We start from the raw sequence: 18974 nt of genomic DNA on the forward strand, positions 1-18974 counted from the left end.
CTATAAATAAAATTGATATATTTCATCAATTGGGCACCAATAGGCACAGGTCAAAAGATATCTCTTTCTTTGTTTTAGTTTTCTGTTGCCAATTCACTTGAGTAAACATGACTGGAGGTAATTCTGAATCTGAATCCTAATTTCCGCTGCGTAGCATGAACATTTTGATCCATGTGAATATGGGTGGATTGCTTATCTTTCAATATAGAGTGAGCTGCCTCTTACGACCATGGTGACAGAAGGTAGCTCAACCTCTCTTTCCAACAAATCTGTTTGTTTTCTATTCTGAGATCCAATCATGCCCTCCTTTGGATCCAAGAAATGCCCCCCATTTGGTCTCCATCGCCTAGAGTAGCACCACTCATTGCTTGGGATGCACTTCTTCTTCTGGGTAGAGTCCAAATTAAGTAAACAAACAAAGAAAAAGATAACACATAAGGATGTGGAAAAATTTGGCTTATATATATATTTGGTTCATCCAAAAAATGGAAGAAAAATAAATACAATCATGGCTTATTTTATAAGAGAGGAAATTAACCCTAACATAGAGAGTTGGGCAGGAAAGACTTGTTGTACAAGAGAGGTAAGTGGAGGAAGGAGCCCACTGTAGAGACTTGAACAGGATGAATACTTCCCACAAAGAAAGTGATAGTAGGTTCAACTCAACCAACTTCATTTGGTGATTGTACTTGCAACGTACTATTTTGTAAAAACTTCATTTTCAAGTTTTTCTCAAGATATAGTTTTGTGTCTTTTAAGGGAAAAAAAAAATTGTTAAAAAAAGAAAGTATTTTTTACTAAATCAATCCATTTTCACATGACACAGTTTTTTTTATTTTTTTTATTTTTATTATTATTAAAAACATTTTTTAAACTCTCTAACGCAATCTCAAACAAGTTTTTATTCTTTTTGGATGGACAAATATAGTTATTCTATTGGTTTTAGGCCCATAATGAGCTAGATCCATTTGTAGACACTTGAAGAAACTCGTACTCGCACCTTATATATATATATATGGAGTTAGCTCATGATTATTGGTTTAAGAATTAGGGTAAAGAGTACCATACTCCTTTCATACATAGAATAGCCATTGAAAGAGCTTTTTAGCAAGACTCTTCAATACAATCTCAAATAGGCTTAAAAGACACATGTTTCCAAAATAATTAATTGGGTTAAATACATTCTTGCCTCATGTGATTTAACAACTTTTTTTTTTTTTTTTTTTCACCTAGGTTTCAATTTGTATCGTAGATCTACAATGATACCTCACTTAGGGCTAAAAATTGAGATAGTACCTCCGTCCAACTTCGGTCCATAAATTGACAGAAATTCACATCAATAGCCCTTCAAAAACTAACATGTGTCCCTATACCTCATTAAAAATAAAAAAAATAAAAAATAAACACGTTAAAACTAAAATGATTAAAAAAAAAAAAAAAAAAACGTATTGATGCCATGAAGAAATGAAGGGCATAATTAAGTTTTAGTTTATTTCTAACATGAACTTCACAATTGAGAGTTGAGTCCTATTAATAAAATAGCCGCACGTCCAAACATACCCATCAGGTGGAGCTCTCTCTCTCTCTCTCTCTCTCTCTCTCTCTACCAAACAGGCTTACATGTAGCTTGACTTTTTGATACGTAAAATAATTGTAGCTTGATAGCAAAGCCACTGCTGTGCTGCCTACCCATTATAATTTATAACAAACCTATTCTGCTTCCAACCCCTGCAATATTTCCCTCACCCACCATTTTTATATCTTCTTCTCTCTCTCTCTCTCTGCAGCCTGTTGATGAAGAAATGAAAGATAGATTAATGGAGAGGCTTGTTATTCTTCCCTTCTCTGTTGGGTGTATCTCCGAAGCTAGTGTTGCCGTTTCTGTTCAGCAGCCCAGAAGATCCAAAGCAGACGCTAAACTAAGTCTCTCTCTCTCTCTCTGTCTCTCTCTCTCTCTCTCTCTCTTATTCTTATTCTCTCATAGGCTTATTTGATTTGATTTGATTTTGTTTGTGATTTTGCGAAGGAAGTAAAGAAGAAGATGAGTTAGAAAGCTTGTCAGGTGAAAGCATGAAGAACTCGTTCGGGTTCATGGTGGCTCCAAAGCCTAATATAACCACTGGGATTCATAGGCTCGTCAAGGGCTTCAAGAACATCTCCCAATTATTTGGTACGCGGGTTAATTAAATAAATATCTTCTATATATATATATATATATATATATATATATATATATTTTACGTAGAAATATTAATTAAATGATTATATTAGTATTTTTTTATTATTTTAAAATTTTAGAATAAGTTAAATAGTTTTATTTGATATTAAAAGAAAAAGTCTTGTATTCAAACCATTTCATTAAATATTTTGTGTGTTAATTAAATTTACAATTTTCTATTAATTAACATAATCTTTTAGATTTAACCATATGAAACTTGCCAACAATTGTCAAAGTGCTTGATTTTACTACAAAAACAGTTAGAAATGCATTACAATCTACGTCCGTGAAGCTTATTACTAACCACTATAGCCTTAAATTTTGAATTTTCCACTTGTATCCCATTGAAACTATAAAGGCGTCAAAAATAAATTGTACCAGCTAGGTTGAACGGAAAGGTTGATTTGGGTTTGCGATTTTAAAAAATACGATTTGAAAACGTGATTTTTTAAATCACAAGTAAGCGTTTGACAAAATCGCAATTTAGTCTTTAAAATTGTGCGTTTTTCAAAAAAATACCCAATTGTTTGCGATTTGAAAACATAAATTTTCTTTGTTTTCAAATCACAATTTTTTTTAAATGCAATTCCAAATGATTAAGTCTGTGATTTTGTTTAAATTGCATTTTTTGTCTACAATATTGCAATATCAAACACACTCTTTACTAATCATGCTATGCCATTATTGTATCAAACTAATTAATTCGTTGTAAATTAATATGTACATGATATATATGATCACTATGAGTCTATGATTTTTTTTTTTTGTGTTTCTTAGTGTACAAGGAAGATATGGAAGAAATGGAGATGGAGATGGAGATGGAAATAGGGTGTCCAACAGATGTGAAGCATGTGACACACATAGGATGGGATGGTTGTGCAAGTGCAAGTGCAACAGCCAGCAGCCCTGTGAAGGGGTGGGATAATCTCATTACTCCTGATCACTTGCTCTCTCTCCCTTCCCCTTCATTGGAGCACTTTCACCTTTCCAGGCCTGCACAAGCTCACCATCCAACTACTCTTCTTGATGCTTCCACTTAAATTTTTCTATGAATATTAATACCAATGTTGTTAATATTGATCATATTTGAGTTTTTTTGTTTTTGTTTTTTTTTTTATAAATAGGTATACATATGTATTTAAAACTCTCTAAACCTCTTTTCCATGTACTTTTAAAGCCTCCAAGGTGGTTGCTTCCAAGATTTACTGCTGTAATGAATGTTTTTCTAATTATGTGGCCTATATTTCACATATAATACCAGACTTTCTTTGGTCCATTAATTTCAAATATGCATTTATCACAAAAAAAAAAAGCTTATACTTTTTGATAGAATATGATCCTCTCCAGCTCATTTAAACTAAAAAGTATCCAGTTAGTTATATTGGAGGAGTACTTTTGTCGTTTCACTTTTTGAGTGGACAAAAATACATGTAATTCCTTTTTGACGGGATTGATGAATAGAGGGCCTATCCCATTAAGGTGTCCTTAAAAAAAAAAATAATAATAAGAAAGACCATCAAGGGTGGTGGTTCAATGGCCCAAGAAAATTCTCAAGTGGTCAAGGCATGTATTAGGGAGTGGTTTGTATAACGCCCCCAAATCTAGCATTGACCAGTCTAGTAAGGTTACTGACAATTACCCCAGTTTAACCAACTGGGTGCTAAATGGGAAATCACCCTTCTAAGCATTATCAGAGTTAATGCATAGGAAGGTAAAATAAATTTGAGAAGTATATTAATCATTATAGATACAAGTATAATCATCAATGAAAAGACACAGAGCAACTAACAATAACTTAAGCAAACCTGATATAAGTATGAAGATCTTTCTTAAGCAAGGTCCATAGTGGCAACTATGACACTCTTTGGTTCTAGACAAGAGTAATAACCTCGTAAGTCTAAAAACTTAGTATGTAAACCTCACAGTTGGGTATGACATGAGCCAATTATCATTAAGTAGAAATAAACGTGCAGTTTGGTAAACATTTAAAAGGGACGTTGTCTCTATTAATACAACATAAAAGTATTATTTTGTAGAAAGAAACGGGTGCACTTCCAATGGCAATCGCCTACGTATTTTAATGCAGAAAACAAATGTTTTATAGTTCATAACTATTATATATGATCTACCCGAGATATTATCCATTCTCAGTAGGGTTGGCGCTGTTCCGAGATACCTGTAATACAATGCCGGTGCCCCAAACATTGTAAGCTACCATCCATAACACTAATAGTCCAACCGAGTCTGACCTCGGGTGGTCCCTACTACTTATGATGTACGTCCTGTAGTGACCCGCCTATTAAGGCTGCACCGGTCACAAAATAACCATTAGATCCAATGTTCATATAAACACAAACACATTTGACCATATAATCAAGTCTATATAGTAAGCTCATGGCCATTATACCGCACATACCGGTGTACCATGTCATACAATACATCTTATCAACCAGTTATTAAAGCAGTTACCAAGTTATACAAAATATATGCATGCGCATATCATACTCGTGCTCAGTCAACTGACATATCGCATGTTTTTAAAGAAAGGTGCTTGTAAGTGTTTATTTACCTCACGCATTCACTTGAGTTCTCCGACATCACAAATCCCTCCAATAACGAAATACGACACATCGTCATGCGCAGTACTAGAGAACTCCTACGAGTATGATACAAAATCCTATCTACCAAAAGGGGTCGTTGAACCCTAATATTGCACATTTGGAGCTAAGGGGCAGATGCATTGCTTCATGGTCGAACGCTCGGGCTTGAGAGCGAATGTTCGGCTAGTGAGTTAGGTTCCTTGGCCAAAAGCTCCAAATTATATTTTGAGGCTTCTATCTAAAACTAAGGGTTGATATATCTCTCCCTAGGTTACTAAGTAGACACATGCAAAATACATATCATGCTATTATGCAACTCAAAGCAATAAAATAAGGGTTTAAAACTCTTTCAAAACATTCTTGGTCCTTGTAAGCAAATAGGTGTAAGGACTTCTCAAAACATCTTTAAAACTTGCAATACTAGTAACAACAATAAAAAGATAGGAGATGGGTAAGGAGATTACCTTAGAAGATGGCAAAAACACCAAGCTTTCTTCCCTCTCTCTCTCCAAGTCACTTCTCACACTAAAGTTAGGGTTTTTCTGAAGTTAGGGAAGGCTGAAGGTCGAAGGCATGGCTTATATAGGAATTTGGGGCGTGCCTTGCTCTGAAAAGTGGAGAATGGGTTAATACTGCTTTCCAGAGTGTTAGCGAATGTTCGGGGTACTATTACACGTTGGATAAAAGGGTTCAGGCGTATGTTCTGGGTTATTGTCCACAAGATCAAAGACTGGCCAACGAACACTTGTACTTAAGTTAGGGCGAACGTTCGTTTGATCCATAGCGAACGTTCGGTCAGAGAGTGGGGTTTCTTGATTTGGGCTTTGAAAGTTCTAGGAGATGGGTTACTCACAAGGATTTAGGTCTTTTTGTTTTAAAACTATATTTTATGAAAGTATTAACCGTTTTCGTAATAAGTCATTATTAATCTTTTAAAACATGTGTTTTATTGGGGTATTATAGTTTGAATATTCACAATGGAAAATCTCCACATATGCCTGATTAGTATTTGCCGCCTTAGATTCTCATTGATGCCTTAGTAGGGTTGGGTCAGGCTATGAATCAGTCGAACTTAAGGGAGTGCTTGTGATTCCCACCGTCTAAGCTCCTCATGTGTGGCTCCCAACGGGTAGATGCTACTATAGTCACGCCCAAGTAGGATAGGTACAATTGGTCTCCCCGGCCTACCCTGAGAAATGCTAGGCTTTATTCTCATAGCCATTTCTTAACCATCTTTTTTTCAAATGGATTCAAATCCATCATTGGATTTGTAGATTTACATGTGTGCCCTACATATTTAATAGTAGATTTAAAAAAACATATGTATGGAGGAAAACTATGTCATTTTAAAACAAAACTGAAAAAATATTTGCACAATTAGGGGTCTTTTTGTCCAGGTTTTTTCAAATTTTTTAAAGAGAAATTATTTGAAATTTTTTAATTTTAAACCCTAATATCCTCAATTATAGACAAAGGACTAAGACTAGCCCAAATTTCTTTTCCTTTTTAAGTTTTTTAATTTTTTATGTTTTAACAAGACATATTGGTTAGGTGGCAGTTTTTGATTGGTTTGAAGTATTTTTCCGTTAAAATTATAAATAAAAGTACTATCTTAATATTTAAGCTCAAAAGTACTACCGACAAGTATATCATTTACGATACTTTTTAAAGCCGAGACAAACATTTGATAATATAACTTACCACAGATAAATACCTCATAGGCATTTAACTCTTTATTTAAACAAAAATTAAATTCAAATTGATTTTTAGGACACCAAGCCTGGCATTAATCCTAATTCCTAACAATTGCTTATACGGTACTATGTGTAAATAACAATTGAAACATATGAAGGGAAACAGAGTGGTTTCTGACGGTAAAAATTTATTCTCATGCACTAAGCATTTTACTAAGTGTAAATAACAATTGCTTATGCACGTTTAAATTTGACACTGGTGCGTTTGGTATTATAATTTTATAGATAAAAAGTACGATATTAAACCAAACCGTAGAAATCAGAATGTTTGGGATTACCTTTTTAAAAATTGCGATTTGAAAACGTAAAAAATTTGTGTTTTCAAGTAGTATGTAAGGGAGTGCTTTTGTTTAAAACATACAATTTTATAAGCTAAACTATAATTTTGCTAAACGCTTTATTATGTTTTTAAAAACCATATTTTTAAATTGCACATTTTAAAATCGCAATCTCTAACGAACCGAAGAGTCAAAAACAAGTACTACTATACTACATAAAAGAATATTACAAAAAGTAAAAAACAATGAAAAGGAATAACCGTGAAAATTGTACTCAAGAGGTAACTCAATCGGTTAGGACCATGCCTAGTGAAGCGGATGTCACTAGTTCGAGTCTCCATCCCCCTCTTGTACGCACATGTCAAAAAAATAAAGTAAAATAACCGTGAAAATTGAGACGCATAATTGTGAAGATGTGAAAATTCAAATGTATAAGTTCACAATGAGGGAAGTCCAAATATTAAACACAATAATTGTGGCAATAATGTTGGTCATTCAATATACAATTTTACATTTGCTTCCCAATTAAGACCATACATTAAGACAAAACATAGATGAACAAAAAATCACTTGAAGTAGTAGGGCAGGTTCACGACGTAGAGGAGGATGTATGCCCAAGTGACACCGGAAATCCCACCGAAGAAGAACCCGCCGGTGAACTTGGCCCATCCGTCTGCGGTTTGCAGCTGGTCGGGCTCCTTCTTCCGACCGGTTAGGGTTAACCCGGGGGCGGTGGATGGTTCTCCTTCCTTGAAGGATGCAATGCCATACATGGTCAAGCAGATGCTAAGGATAACAACAAGGCCAGCAGCAGCCAGAGACCCGGCTCCACCAGCATACTCGGTGTTCCTCAAAGGCCCGGTCTTGACGAAGGGCCCAACAAGGAGAAACCCATGGGCCAGGCCCACTTCAATCCCCCTCAGGAGTGGGTTGACTGCTGTCCGATAGGCCGGAAGGTTTGAGAGGTACCATGCAATCAATGGGCTTGATGTCACCGGAGTCTCCAGGCTTCCGATGAATGGGTCACCATTGATGGGCTGAATAACCTGGTAGGTTGGCTGCAAAATTGAACCAGAAAAGAGAATACTTACATCTCATCATGGACGATCTATAATCTATAAAGGAAACATTTTAGGTGTATACATATCCAAATGTAAAAGAAACAAATAAGATATTTAAATTCGATTAATATTCTCGATTTGAAGTCCTTTATATTATACATTTTTTTTTTTTAAAAAAAAAATAATTTATTCTAGTCCTAGATATTTAAATCGTCTACTTGATTATTATTATTATTATTATTATTATTTAAACATCTACTTGATTATGGTTACATGAGTCATGACCTTCCTAGTTTGTTCTTGGCCAACATTCTCTTGTTTTATTTAGGAAAAAGTACACATATTTCCTTAAATTAACACTCAATTTATAATGTTTTTTCGAACTAAGAATGCATCAATGTTTTTTAAATTATCAAAAAATTGTAATATTTTTATTGCTCCTAAAACGACAAAAATGCCCTAAAATTTTTCAATCAAACAAAAATCCTCCTAAAAATTCAAAAAATAAAAGGAAAATAAAACAATGGGACTTGTGACCCCACAACAGCGAACTGTCTTGAGTTTGTAACTATTTTTTTTGTTAAGGGTATTTTTGTCATTTGAGAGACACTACAAATTTCTGGTAATTTACAAAAAGATTGATGCTGCAAATTGACATTTAATTCCAGGGGTATGTGTATTGTTCCCTTTTACTTAAATGCAACATATAGTTAACATGTCTATACATATACAATTATATATACACATTATTTTCATGTCTAATTAATACAGGAAATACAATCATATATACAAAACATGATCCTCTTCGGTCTCGGAGAGTATTCAGTTAATTATATTTAAAAGATATTTTTGTTTTTTTTATTTTTTGAACGGATAAAAATACCCGTCCACTAAAATTAACTAGATTTATTTAGAGAGAATCCTAATTGCATATAAACCTTCTCTAAAGACTACTCATAATCCTTGTTTTAGAAGCAAGTGGCAAAATTCGATCTCAAGTTGTTCGATAAAATGTCAAGGAGAGAAAAGTAAAGCCTACCTTTTCCGATTGGACGGCTTTGACGGCGAAGGAATGGCGTCTCCCAGAGGGCAAGACTTTGAGGGGAGAAGCAGAGAGGCCTCTGGGTGCGACCAAAGCTCTTGTGATTGGTGAGGTGAAACTGGACTTCAGCTGGCTGGCCATTGGGGAAGCAGCGGCCATGGCTTCGCTTACAGAAGAGAATGGCAAAGAGTGGCAGAGAGTGAGTGAGCGAGAGAGAGAGAGTTAGAAGTAGTCAGATTTTAGAGGGACCATGTGTTGTCCAAAATGTTAAGAAGGCTGTGGTTGCCAAAGCCCGTATCATTTCATTGGACGACATATCGCACGCAACCTTATCCCTTATCCATTACTTTCTTCTCTTAGGAAATGAACTGGGTCGGGTTGTTCGGGTTTTTTTAAAAGGAAATAATGTGAAGTGGTTATACCAATTTGCACGTGGTGTAAAAATGACATGTACCCATAAGACCTTTTTTTTTTTTTTTTTTTTTTTTGACATGTTTACACAAGGAGAAGAAAATGGCATAAGGAATTCGAACTAGTGACATCGGTTTCATAAAGTGTGATTCTCAACTGATTGTGCTACCTCTTAAAAACATATTTGTTATTTGTTAGTTTTTTGCCAAAAATTAGACGAAAGTTGGGTGTACGGACCTATTTTTTATTTTTACATATATACCACATAGAACTCTCATAACATTTTTATAGCATGTCCGAAAAAAAAATTTGAAGGGGTGGCCGGAAAGCCACCCCTAACCCCTTTGGGGGTGACTTTCCAGCAACCCCTAAGCCCTACAGGGGTGGCTTGCGGCCACCCCCAGGGGGTTAGGGGTGGCTAGAATTCAATATTTTTTTTTTTAAGATTTAATTTTTAAATTAAATTAATATGCTGACGTAGCAAAACGGTTCATTTAGTTGGGACTAACAGGCATCAAACATTTGGGGGCAAATGTCACAGTAGAAATTAATTTTCCTTTTCGATTGGCACAGGGAGTAAAATTCGAGAAAAAAAAAAAAGTTCAGGGAGTTTTCTGTTTTGGCACGTTGACTCAGAGATTTATAAGACATTTACCCAAAAAATAATAAAATATTATTTAAAGTTAAAAAAAAAATTAAAAACAAAATAATATAAAAATAATGAGGTGACTTGAGCCATTCTCAATGGCCAACTAGGGTATGGGGGTGGTTCGGCCACCCCCAACTTGCAAAAGGGGGGTAGCTTCGACCACCCCACCCTCATGGCCATTGGGGGTGACCGAAGCTTGCTGAGACGCATCCATGGCTGATGGTACACGAATGAACTAGATGGCAGAGAGCATTACTGCCCTGAAGAAAACGTGGAAAAGAATGAGAAGGTGCTGGAGAGATTCGAGAAGCAAATGGAGCAAACTAAGATCCACATGAAACATCAAGTTTTTGAGATCATGCACAACAATGATTGGAAGTTTGAGGAGCTGATGAAAAACTTGGCATACCTTACACAAGTGGTGGAGAACAGGAAGGGTTCTCTGGAGAACAAGCACGGTGAGCCTTCAATCTTGGAGGCAAGAGAAGTAGAGAGAATCCAAATCCTGGAGCTACAAATTGATGTTGGCAAGAATAAGAGAGTGCACATTGAGGAGGGGGACATTCCAAGTAGCAGTGCACCCGAAAGTTGGCAGATGAGGCCACCTTTCACTCAATAGGTTCTTGAGGTTCCTCAGTTTAACACAAGGGAGCAGAGAATGCAATGGCCACATGGAAATTATGGTCCTTTCAAGCCAGAGGAGAGGCACAATCATAGATATCCATCAGAATCCAACATTCAGAGGTATCACCAATCTGCAAATCATCAAGGAATGAGATATTATCAAGATGATAGAGTTGCTAGAGGTGAGCAACAAGTAGAAGATCAATTAGCCATCATAACAAGGTCAGTGAAAATTGATTTCCCTAAATTTGATGGTAGTGACCTTTCAGGGTGGATATATATATAAGGCAAATAAGTTTTTCTATTTCCATAGAACACCATACAACCAAAGATTAATGTTTGCTTCTATTCATATGGAAGGGAAAACCTTAGTATGGCATCAAGACATGGATATGTCTGGATTTTTGCCTAATTGGAATATTTTAGCACAAGCCTTGCTGGAAAGGTTTGGACCTTCATCCTATGATGATCCTATGGAGTCTTTAACTAGGTTGAAGCAACATACTAGTGTAGATGAGCATAAGGAGAAGTTCGAAGCACTCTCTAATAGAGTTAGAGTGATTGATGACCACAATAAGCTTAGCTGTTTTTAAGTGGGTTAAAGGATGAGATTCAACTCCCTGTGAGAATGTTTAATCCACAATCACTGCTAATAACATATTGTCTGGCTAAGACGCAAGAAGAGCATGTGCTAACTGCTAGGAGTTCAAAAACCTACCATAGCTATTCAGAAAATATCTTAGTCCCAAATGGAGGAAAGGAGAAATAAAGGGTTATGTTATAACTGTGACTTTAAATGGCAATTTGGCCATAAATGTCAAGCCCCAAAATTGTTTTTGATTGATACTGTAGAGCTGGTGGAGGAGAGTAATAAAGTGGAGGAGCATGGGGAAGATGTTATGGAATTTAGTTATGATGAGAATTTACTTGAAATTTCTTTGCATGCTATCACCGGTAGCCATCATCCTAAAACTATGCGCATAGTGGGATGGTTAGGAATTCAAAGGATTGTGATCTTCATTGATAGTGGTAGCACTCATAACCTTGTAGATTCTTCAATCTGCAAAGCAACTCACTTGTTCATTCACAGAGAACAAAGGATTAAATTGAAGGTAGCCAATGGAGAAAAGGTTGTCAGTGAAGGAAATTGTCTTAATGTCAAAGTATAGTTGAGTAGATTTTCTTTCCTCACGGATACTTACGTGATTTCTTTGGCTGGTTGTGACATGGTCTTAGGTATTCAATGGTTAGTTACCCTAGGTTCAATCACATTGAATTTTAGGGCTTTAACCATGGAATTTACCATCGCTGAAGAGACTTTCTTTTACAAGGGTTAGTTGCTCCAAACCTTTAAGAAGTAAAAAATTTATCCATAGGCCATGGGGTGGTTCGGCCACCCCTGGCTAGCTATTGGGGGTGGCTCTAGCTAAAATGGAGGTGGCCGGCCACCCCCTATAGCAAAGAGCCACCCCATTCTTTTTTTATTATTTTGTTTTTAATTTTTTTTTAAAAAAAAATCTTAAATAATTTTTTTATCAGTGGGACACATATCCCGTTTGTGTCCCTAGGATTTCTTAAAATAAATCCTAAGAAATTCTAGCCATGAACCAAATCCTCTCCCGTCCATGCAGTTCCAAAAAATGATGTTGTTTTGATTATTATTATTATTATTATTATTATTATTATTATTATTATATATACCATCAACAAAAATTGATAATTGCCCATAAAAACATATATGCCATATTGGATTTAAGATTCCTACTATGATGAAAAGTACTAGAGTTATAATTGAATATAAAAAACTGATTTTTTCTCTTCCCTTTTTCTCTTGCCAATAAATTATACAATTGTCGTCCTTAGAGTGTAGCTCAATCGATTGAGAACTACACTTCATGAAACAGATGTCACTAGTTTGAATCTCCTTTTTTTTATTCTCATTATGTGGACATGTCAAAAAAAAAAATAAAAAAATAAAAAAATTACACAATTCTAAATTAACTAATGTATCTACTGTAGGATAGTGAAAGTTGGTTAATGAATTTCCAAAGTCTATTGCTAGATTCAATTTTTTTTTTTTTTTTTTTTTGAACAAACGAGTTATCTTAATTGATATAAAATCAATCTGGATCAAAGTGCTTCATTATACAATGCCCAAGATACAATTTGAAATCTCTATGGCCTCAACACTATCTATGACATTCCCAATAGCCTCTATGACTTATAAAGCAACGCCTTAGAAATGTCATCATCACAATCAATATATAGATCTGCAACATAAACTGACAAATCACGTCTTTGGTCGCTGTCTCTTTTATCAATGACAATTTTTCTATAAACTTGATAACTCCTCTGTCATCAGTCAATAGTTTGCTCTCAAAAAAGAACTAGAAAAAAACAAAAGACCTATCTAAAACCATTATGTTATTCTTAAGCAAAACCTATGAAACCAACAAATCCAAAATTTGCTGCAGCCAGAGCAACAGCAGACTTGTCTTATTCAGAAGCAAAAAAGAAAATACATAATAAAAAAAAAACAAAAAACACCCCACTCCCAGTGACGACATCGCTGACTTGCTGGCGCGTGGCTGGCAGAATGATGCATCAAGGCCTACGGCTGAAAGAAGGGGTGGCCGACGAGCACAGTGAGCGGTAGCGTGAGTGGACAAAACTGATGGAAAAGGACAGATCCGATTCTAAAGAAAATAGATCTAGAAACCTGATCACATTCGATGGGATGGCCGTCCGCAGAACGTGACAGGCCAGTACAGAGTCTGGACGACAAATCTAAACAAAAGAGGAAAGAAGAGAGGAGGGAAACGTCGCCTAGGGTTTTTTTTCCTCATCCTTACACCCGCGCTTATGCACGAAAAAAAAAGGAATTTGTTAGATTCTGTATTTTTGTTTTTGCTTATAAATAATATCCAAAATTACATGAATGATTTTGCGTGAATGAGAGATCCAAAATATTCTTTTCTCACAAAAAAAAAAGTTAGCATGATTTTAATTCTACTTTGGAAGAAAAAATCCGCGTGATTTTCCAATATGATGTGGTAAGCCTCGACTTTGCCCTTGTTTAAATCTGACAAGTCGTCTATGTTTATCCATGTTTGACAAAATAGGTAACAGATTGAAGAGAATGTTCCACAAACTTGGTACCCGGTCAGCTTAAAGGACCAATCCTATTAGTTAAATTAGGCTTGCCACAAGTGCGGATCAAAGAATTCATTTTATCAAGGTCGTCAATAAAATAATAAAATATAATGATAAAATATTTTATTTTTGTTCTTTTTATATATTATGTTTTTATTATAATATGATAAATACAATAAAAAAAATATATCACAATATATTTATCACAAAAAACATATTTATCTAACTTCATAAATATATGTTAAATTGATATATCAGTTACCATCAGGGACGGAGCCAAGAAATTTTATGGAAGGGGGCCAGTCAAATTTTTTTTTTTTTCGGTTCTTTAAAATTTTTTTATTAAAAAAAATTATTTTTGTTGTTTTTTATGAACTATAGACTACTGTAAGGCCCAAAAAAGTAGACATTTGAAAGTAAGGGCCAAAAATAAAAAAAAAAACTTAATGGATATGGGCCAAAAAAATTAAAAATAGGGCCACAAATTTTTATTGGATATGGCCAAAAAAATTAAAAATAGGGCCACAAATTTTTATTGGATATGGCCAAAAAATTTAAAAATAGGGCCAATTTTTTTTTTTAGAAGGGGCCAAATGACTAAAATTAAAACTTTAATTTTAATTTTTTTTATTATTTTTTTAACTTATAATTTTTTTTTTCCTTATTTTGGGGTTTTTATTATTTTTTTTACTTATAATTTTTTTTTCCTTATTTTGGGGGGACCATGGCCCACCCTGGTCCCCCCCTCCCTCCGTCTCTGGTTACCATGTAGGCACTAGTATAAAAGTAAAGGAAAATACAAAATACAAAGTGCCTAAACTTGCATTCTACACGTTCTTAGATAAACAAAATAACGAAAATGAGAGATATATCTCAATTAAAAAGCTTAAATTATAATCAACACAAATTAAGGGCGAGATCATAACCAAGAAAAATTACGGCCTTAATGGCTTTAATTATAAATTTTACTCTCAATTTACTCGGTTGGGTTATGACAAGGAAAATGTCAAATATTGATAAATAAACATTAAATTTCTTGATTTTTTTTATTTTTTATTTTTTATTTTTTTTAAATATGAAACCAAGGAACTGAAACAGCCAAAGAGAGAAGGATTAGGAAAAGTCTGAAAAACATCGAACACGTTACACGAGAGTGAGAGAAACCAAGTTCTTGACTTCTTGGTTATGACAATTGAGTCATTGACAATGCACAAAGAATGTGAGAGAAACATCGAACACGAGAGTGAGAGAAACCAAGTTCTTGACTTCTTGGTTATGACAATTGAGTCATTGACAATGCACAAAGAATGTGAGAGAAACATCGAACACGCACTGACCGACCCACAGACATCAAACAATTAAAAATTAACAACATGCTGCACAATGAACTGAGTAAAGGCCCTAAAGGGCGCAACAAACCAAAAAATTAAAATATCAAATTAAAAATTGAGTTAAGAAATTTTTCTTAATTTTTTTTTTACCAGGGGCGCCCGCCTCCAGGTCGCCCCCACGCAAATCCGCCACTGCTTGCCACTACTAGAACTCAAAACAAGTTTAAAAGAGCTTGACACGAGGCATATGTTACCATAATTCAATGTCATGTGAAAATTTATCTTTTTTAATTAAGAGTTTGAGTATGTAGCATTACGGTACAGTGTTTTATACTTTTATGACAATAAGTCTCTATTGCCTAGTTTATTAGAAGTAGGAGTTTATAGTTTATCTCATAATAATGTTAGGAGTTTATCTTTAAGTGATTGTCGGAGTTTATCTCCATGATAGATTCGGAGTTTATCTCCAAGTCTTCTACTTTGATTCATGTACTCATAGAGGTTGTTTATTTAAAATTTAAATGGTGATCAATTCATAAAGAGTAGATAGAATAAATTTCAAAGCTTGTGTTTGAAAAAAAGAAGTTTTAAGTTTTGAGTTCCTTTCAACTTATTTTGAGTTCTAGAAGTGGCAAGCCTAACACTAATAGGAATATTGGTCCTTTAAGCCGACCGGGGCCTAAGTTTGTGGAACATTCTCTTGAATCTGTCACCTATTTTGTCAAACATGGAAAAACATAGATGACTTGTCAGATTTAAACAAGGGTAAAGTCCAGGCTTACCACATCATATTGGAAAAGTATGCAGATTTTCTCTTCCAAAGTAGAATTAATCACTTAACTTGTATGTTAAGTGATATTTTTTTTTATATTTTTATGCAATTATATTAATCTATAAAAAATTAATTTTTGTTTACAGCATAAAAAAATTAATATAAAAGAATTTTTTTAAAAAAATTATCCTAAATTTTAAGTTATGGCAGTAGCTTGGACGAGGTGATTCGTCAGCAATCCAAAAAAAAGACTGACAGCCGGCCAATAGTCTGCAGAGATCCACCTTTGGTTGGCAGAAGTCCAACGATTTGAGAAAGAGAAACTCAAACTAATGAAGTTTTTTTTTGTTAAATCGAAAATATTTTAGGGTTTTTTTTTTTTTTTTTTTTTTGGAATTAAGAAGATGTCAAATTTGTTACGTGAGCAGTGAGGTCTCACAAGATGGCAATAGCATGAGTGGTTGATAATTCAATGAACCTTTAAGAAATTGAAAAGTCACCGTCCACGTTTCCCATTCACATTAAAGAAACTTTTTTTTTTTTTTTTTTTTTTCATTTTAGAAATTCCACGTCATCTAGTATGAAATATTCCATAAAAAGTTAAAAACTTATTTCCAGCGATGGGCTATGAATAAACTATAAAAATCAAGCAGCATGTTAAAGTAAATGAGAAATTCACTTGTCATCCTTTTTCGCCTTTTTGAATAATAAAAGAAAAAGATAAAAGGATTTATATGTTAATTGGCATGATATATATATATATATATATATATATAATTCATGCCAATCTTTTTATTTTTATTTTTTTTATTATTCAAAAAAGCAAAAAATGGTGATCAGTGTAATTCTTCATTTGGGCATGACCAACGAGATTCCTATCCGCTGTGAAATGTTCAGTTTAAGCTATAACTACTGTCCTGGAAGGCAAGTCCGTCACCACACCACCTTTTGTTTTTTTTTTTGTTTTTTTTTTTTGTTTTTTTTTTTTAATATTTATTTAAAGGGTATAATAGTATTTTTAACGTTATTTTTGTTATTTATTTGACAGAAAAACACTAACGGAGGTTTTCAACAAACGAGGCTAATGATGGTATAAAGCTATGTATTTTTTTTATCTTTCAAATTTTATTTTGAACAAAGTCATTAAAATAAAATAATATTTACGCAATGAAAAATAGTCTCCCGTCTCCTTGCACACTATTTTCGATAAAAATAAATAAATAAATAAAGAAAAAAAAAATGGTTAAATTATGAGTTATGCAATAGAGACATTTACCCAATAATTCACTTTAGTTTTGTGGTTCAACAACATGGCGATTTATCACAATTCACAAGCAACCTTTACGGCTGTGCTCGAGGCTTCAACCAATTTTTTCTTTTGCTGACTTTCTAAATTAGAAATTTTCAGTTACTTCAATCACTATAAACTACGCATTTTGAAGTATAAGTCATTAGTTCGAATCTTTTTTTTTTTTTTTTTTTCTTTGTGTGAATATGTCAAAAAACATATATAAATTTTCAAACCACAGTTCCATTTCTTTCCAAATACTTACACAATAATAATAATAATAAAAAGTTCATATACTCTTTTCAAACTACTACTCCAATTGAGAATGCCTCCTCCCCAACTTCTAAAAAATTGACAATATCCCTCCAATACTAGTAAAGAAAGACAAAAATGACCTTAAACTTTTGGCATAAGACAAAAATACTTCTATATATTTCAATAAATAAACAAAAAAAAAAAAACAAATTTTTTCTTCAACAAAAAAGATTTTTTTTTAAAAAAAATTTAGTTTTAATTTTTTTCCTTTAATTTTCTATTTTAATTTTATTAAGGGTATTTTCGTTATTAAAGAGGACATTGACAATTTTTTATAGCTTAAAGATATTGTCACAATTAAAATTTTAAAAAAACATTATTAATTAAGTATTTGAGGGGACATGTGTACTTTTCCTAATAAAACAAAAGTCAAATTCAAAAACAGCTAAACAACCATTCTCCCGTTCAAACAATAGGTCCACATTCAAAAAAAAAAAAAAAAAAAAGGAAATGGTCCACAGGTCAAGCTTTAGACCCGGTCAAAATTCAGAATCTTTTTTACGATGGAGGCAACCTCATAGAACTTATTTTGAGCTCCCCTCCTCCTCGTATCGTATCATATTTTATACACTAATATTATATATTATAATGACCACTCTATTAACACTTTAAACTATACATTCTCATAATTTTTTTTTGACATGTCCACACAAGAGGACGGAGGAGAATTCGAACTAGTGACTTCCGCTTCATTAGGCGTTGTCCTATACATTCTCATAATTGCTCATGAGGGAATGTTTATTCCAAAGCTATTGTATTTCACATTATTTAATTTTTTAAATAAATGCTATTCTTTTTTTTAATATAATAGTCAGTGACGTGTCAAATGAAGGTTATACTTTCACTTTTAAATCAGTCATTATTAAAAAAAAAAAAAAAGGTTTAATAATAAATTAATAATGCCAAATTTAGGGCACTGAAATGATTTATTTGCTAAAAATAGTATTTTAGAGATATATTTAGATGCATCCTCTCATTGGCTAAAAAAAAAAAAAAAGGTTAAAAATAATAATAAAATATAATAGAAGGCAGCGGTCAAATTGGTTGGACGTGACTTTGTCAAATGACCTTATTTTTTTTTTTAAAAAAAAGTAAGTCGGAGAGATCAATTGTGGCTATTTTACCTGGGCACGACTATAGTAGTACTTATTCATTGGGAACCGTATAGGAAGGGCCTAGACGGTGAGAACCGTAAGCGCTCTATTAAGTTCGACTAAGCCATAGCTTAACTCAACCTCACCAAAACATCAATAAGAATTTAAAATAACTAATACTAATCAGGCTTACGTGAGAATTCTCCATCGACGATTCCACCTTATTCGATCATGTCTAGAAATTGACCAAAATCAATTAACATTGCAATCATTGTAGCTTTTCTTCAAATTTTATTATTTTTAATCCCACACATCTCACCCCAAAATAAATAAAATAAAAAGGAACCCAAACTAAAGTCACTTTTTTGGGTTCCCGGCCGCCCA

General features: G+C 33.7%; 2 protein-coding genes across 2 annotated transcripts; one reads left to right on the forward strand and one right to left on the reverse strand.

The window, feature by feature from the left end:
• The first annotated feature begins 1680 nt into the window (after positions 1-1680).
• Positions 1681-3460, forward strand: RIC4 (ROP-interactive CRIB motif-containing protein 4). The gene is made up of 3 exons (XM_059583839.2): positions 1681-1923; positions 2027-2170; positions 2996-3460. Exons 1-3 carry the CDS (start codon positions 1803-1805, stop codon positions 3256-3258), a joined length of 528 nt encoding a protein of 175 aa, XP_059439822.2. The 5' UTR covers positions 1681-1802; the 3' UTR covers positions 3259-3460.
• Positions 3461-7263: 3803 nt separating this feature from the next.
• Positions 7264-9204, reverse strand: PSAL (photosystem I subunit l). Its single transcript, XM_059581940.2, has 2 exons — positions 8951-9204; positions 7264-7908 (listed from the first exon to the last, which is right to left on the reverse strand). The coding sequence occupies exons 1-2, from the start codon at positions 9110-9112 to the stop codon at positions 7417-7419; spliced, it is 654 nt and encodes a 217-aa protein (XP_059437923.1). The 5' UTR covers positions 9113-9204; the 3' UTR covers positions 7264-7416.
• Between the last annotated feature and the right edge of the window lie 9770 nt (positions 9205-18974).

The sequence above is a fragment of the Corylus avellana genome, chromosome 1 (genome assembly GCF_965113065.1).
Source record: "Corylus avellana chromosome 1, dhCorAvel1.hap1.2, whole genome shotgun sequence".
Classification (NCBI taxonomy): Eukaryota; Viridiplantae; Streptophyta; class Magnoliopsida; order Fagales; family Betulaceae; genus Corylus; species Corylus avellana.

Excerpts from the sequence above, each read along its gene's own strand:
- PSAL (XM_059581940.2), bottom strand. The coding sequence starts at position 9,112 with ATGGCCGCTGCTTCCCCAATGGCCAGCCAGCTGAAGTCCAGTTTCACC. Across the intron at positions 7,909-8,950 it reads AAGCCGTCCAATCGGAAAAG|CCAACCTACCAGGTTATTCA; the intron begins GTAGGCTTTACT and ends TCAATTTTGCAG.
- RIC4 (XM_059583839.2), top strand. The coding sequence starts at position 1,803 with ATGAAAGATAGATTAATGGAGAGGCTTGTTATTCTTCCCTTCTCTGTT. Across the intron at positions 1,924-2,026 it reads CAAAGCAGACGCTAAACTAA|GAAGTAAAGAAGAAGATGAG; the intron begins GTCTCTCTCTCT and ends GATTTTGCGAAG. Across the intron at positions 2,171-2,995 it reads GAACATCTCCCAATTATTTG|TGTACAAGGAAGATATGGAA; the intron begins GTACGCGGGTTA and ends TGTGTTTCTTAG.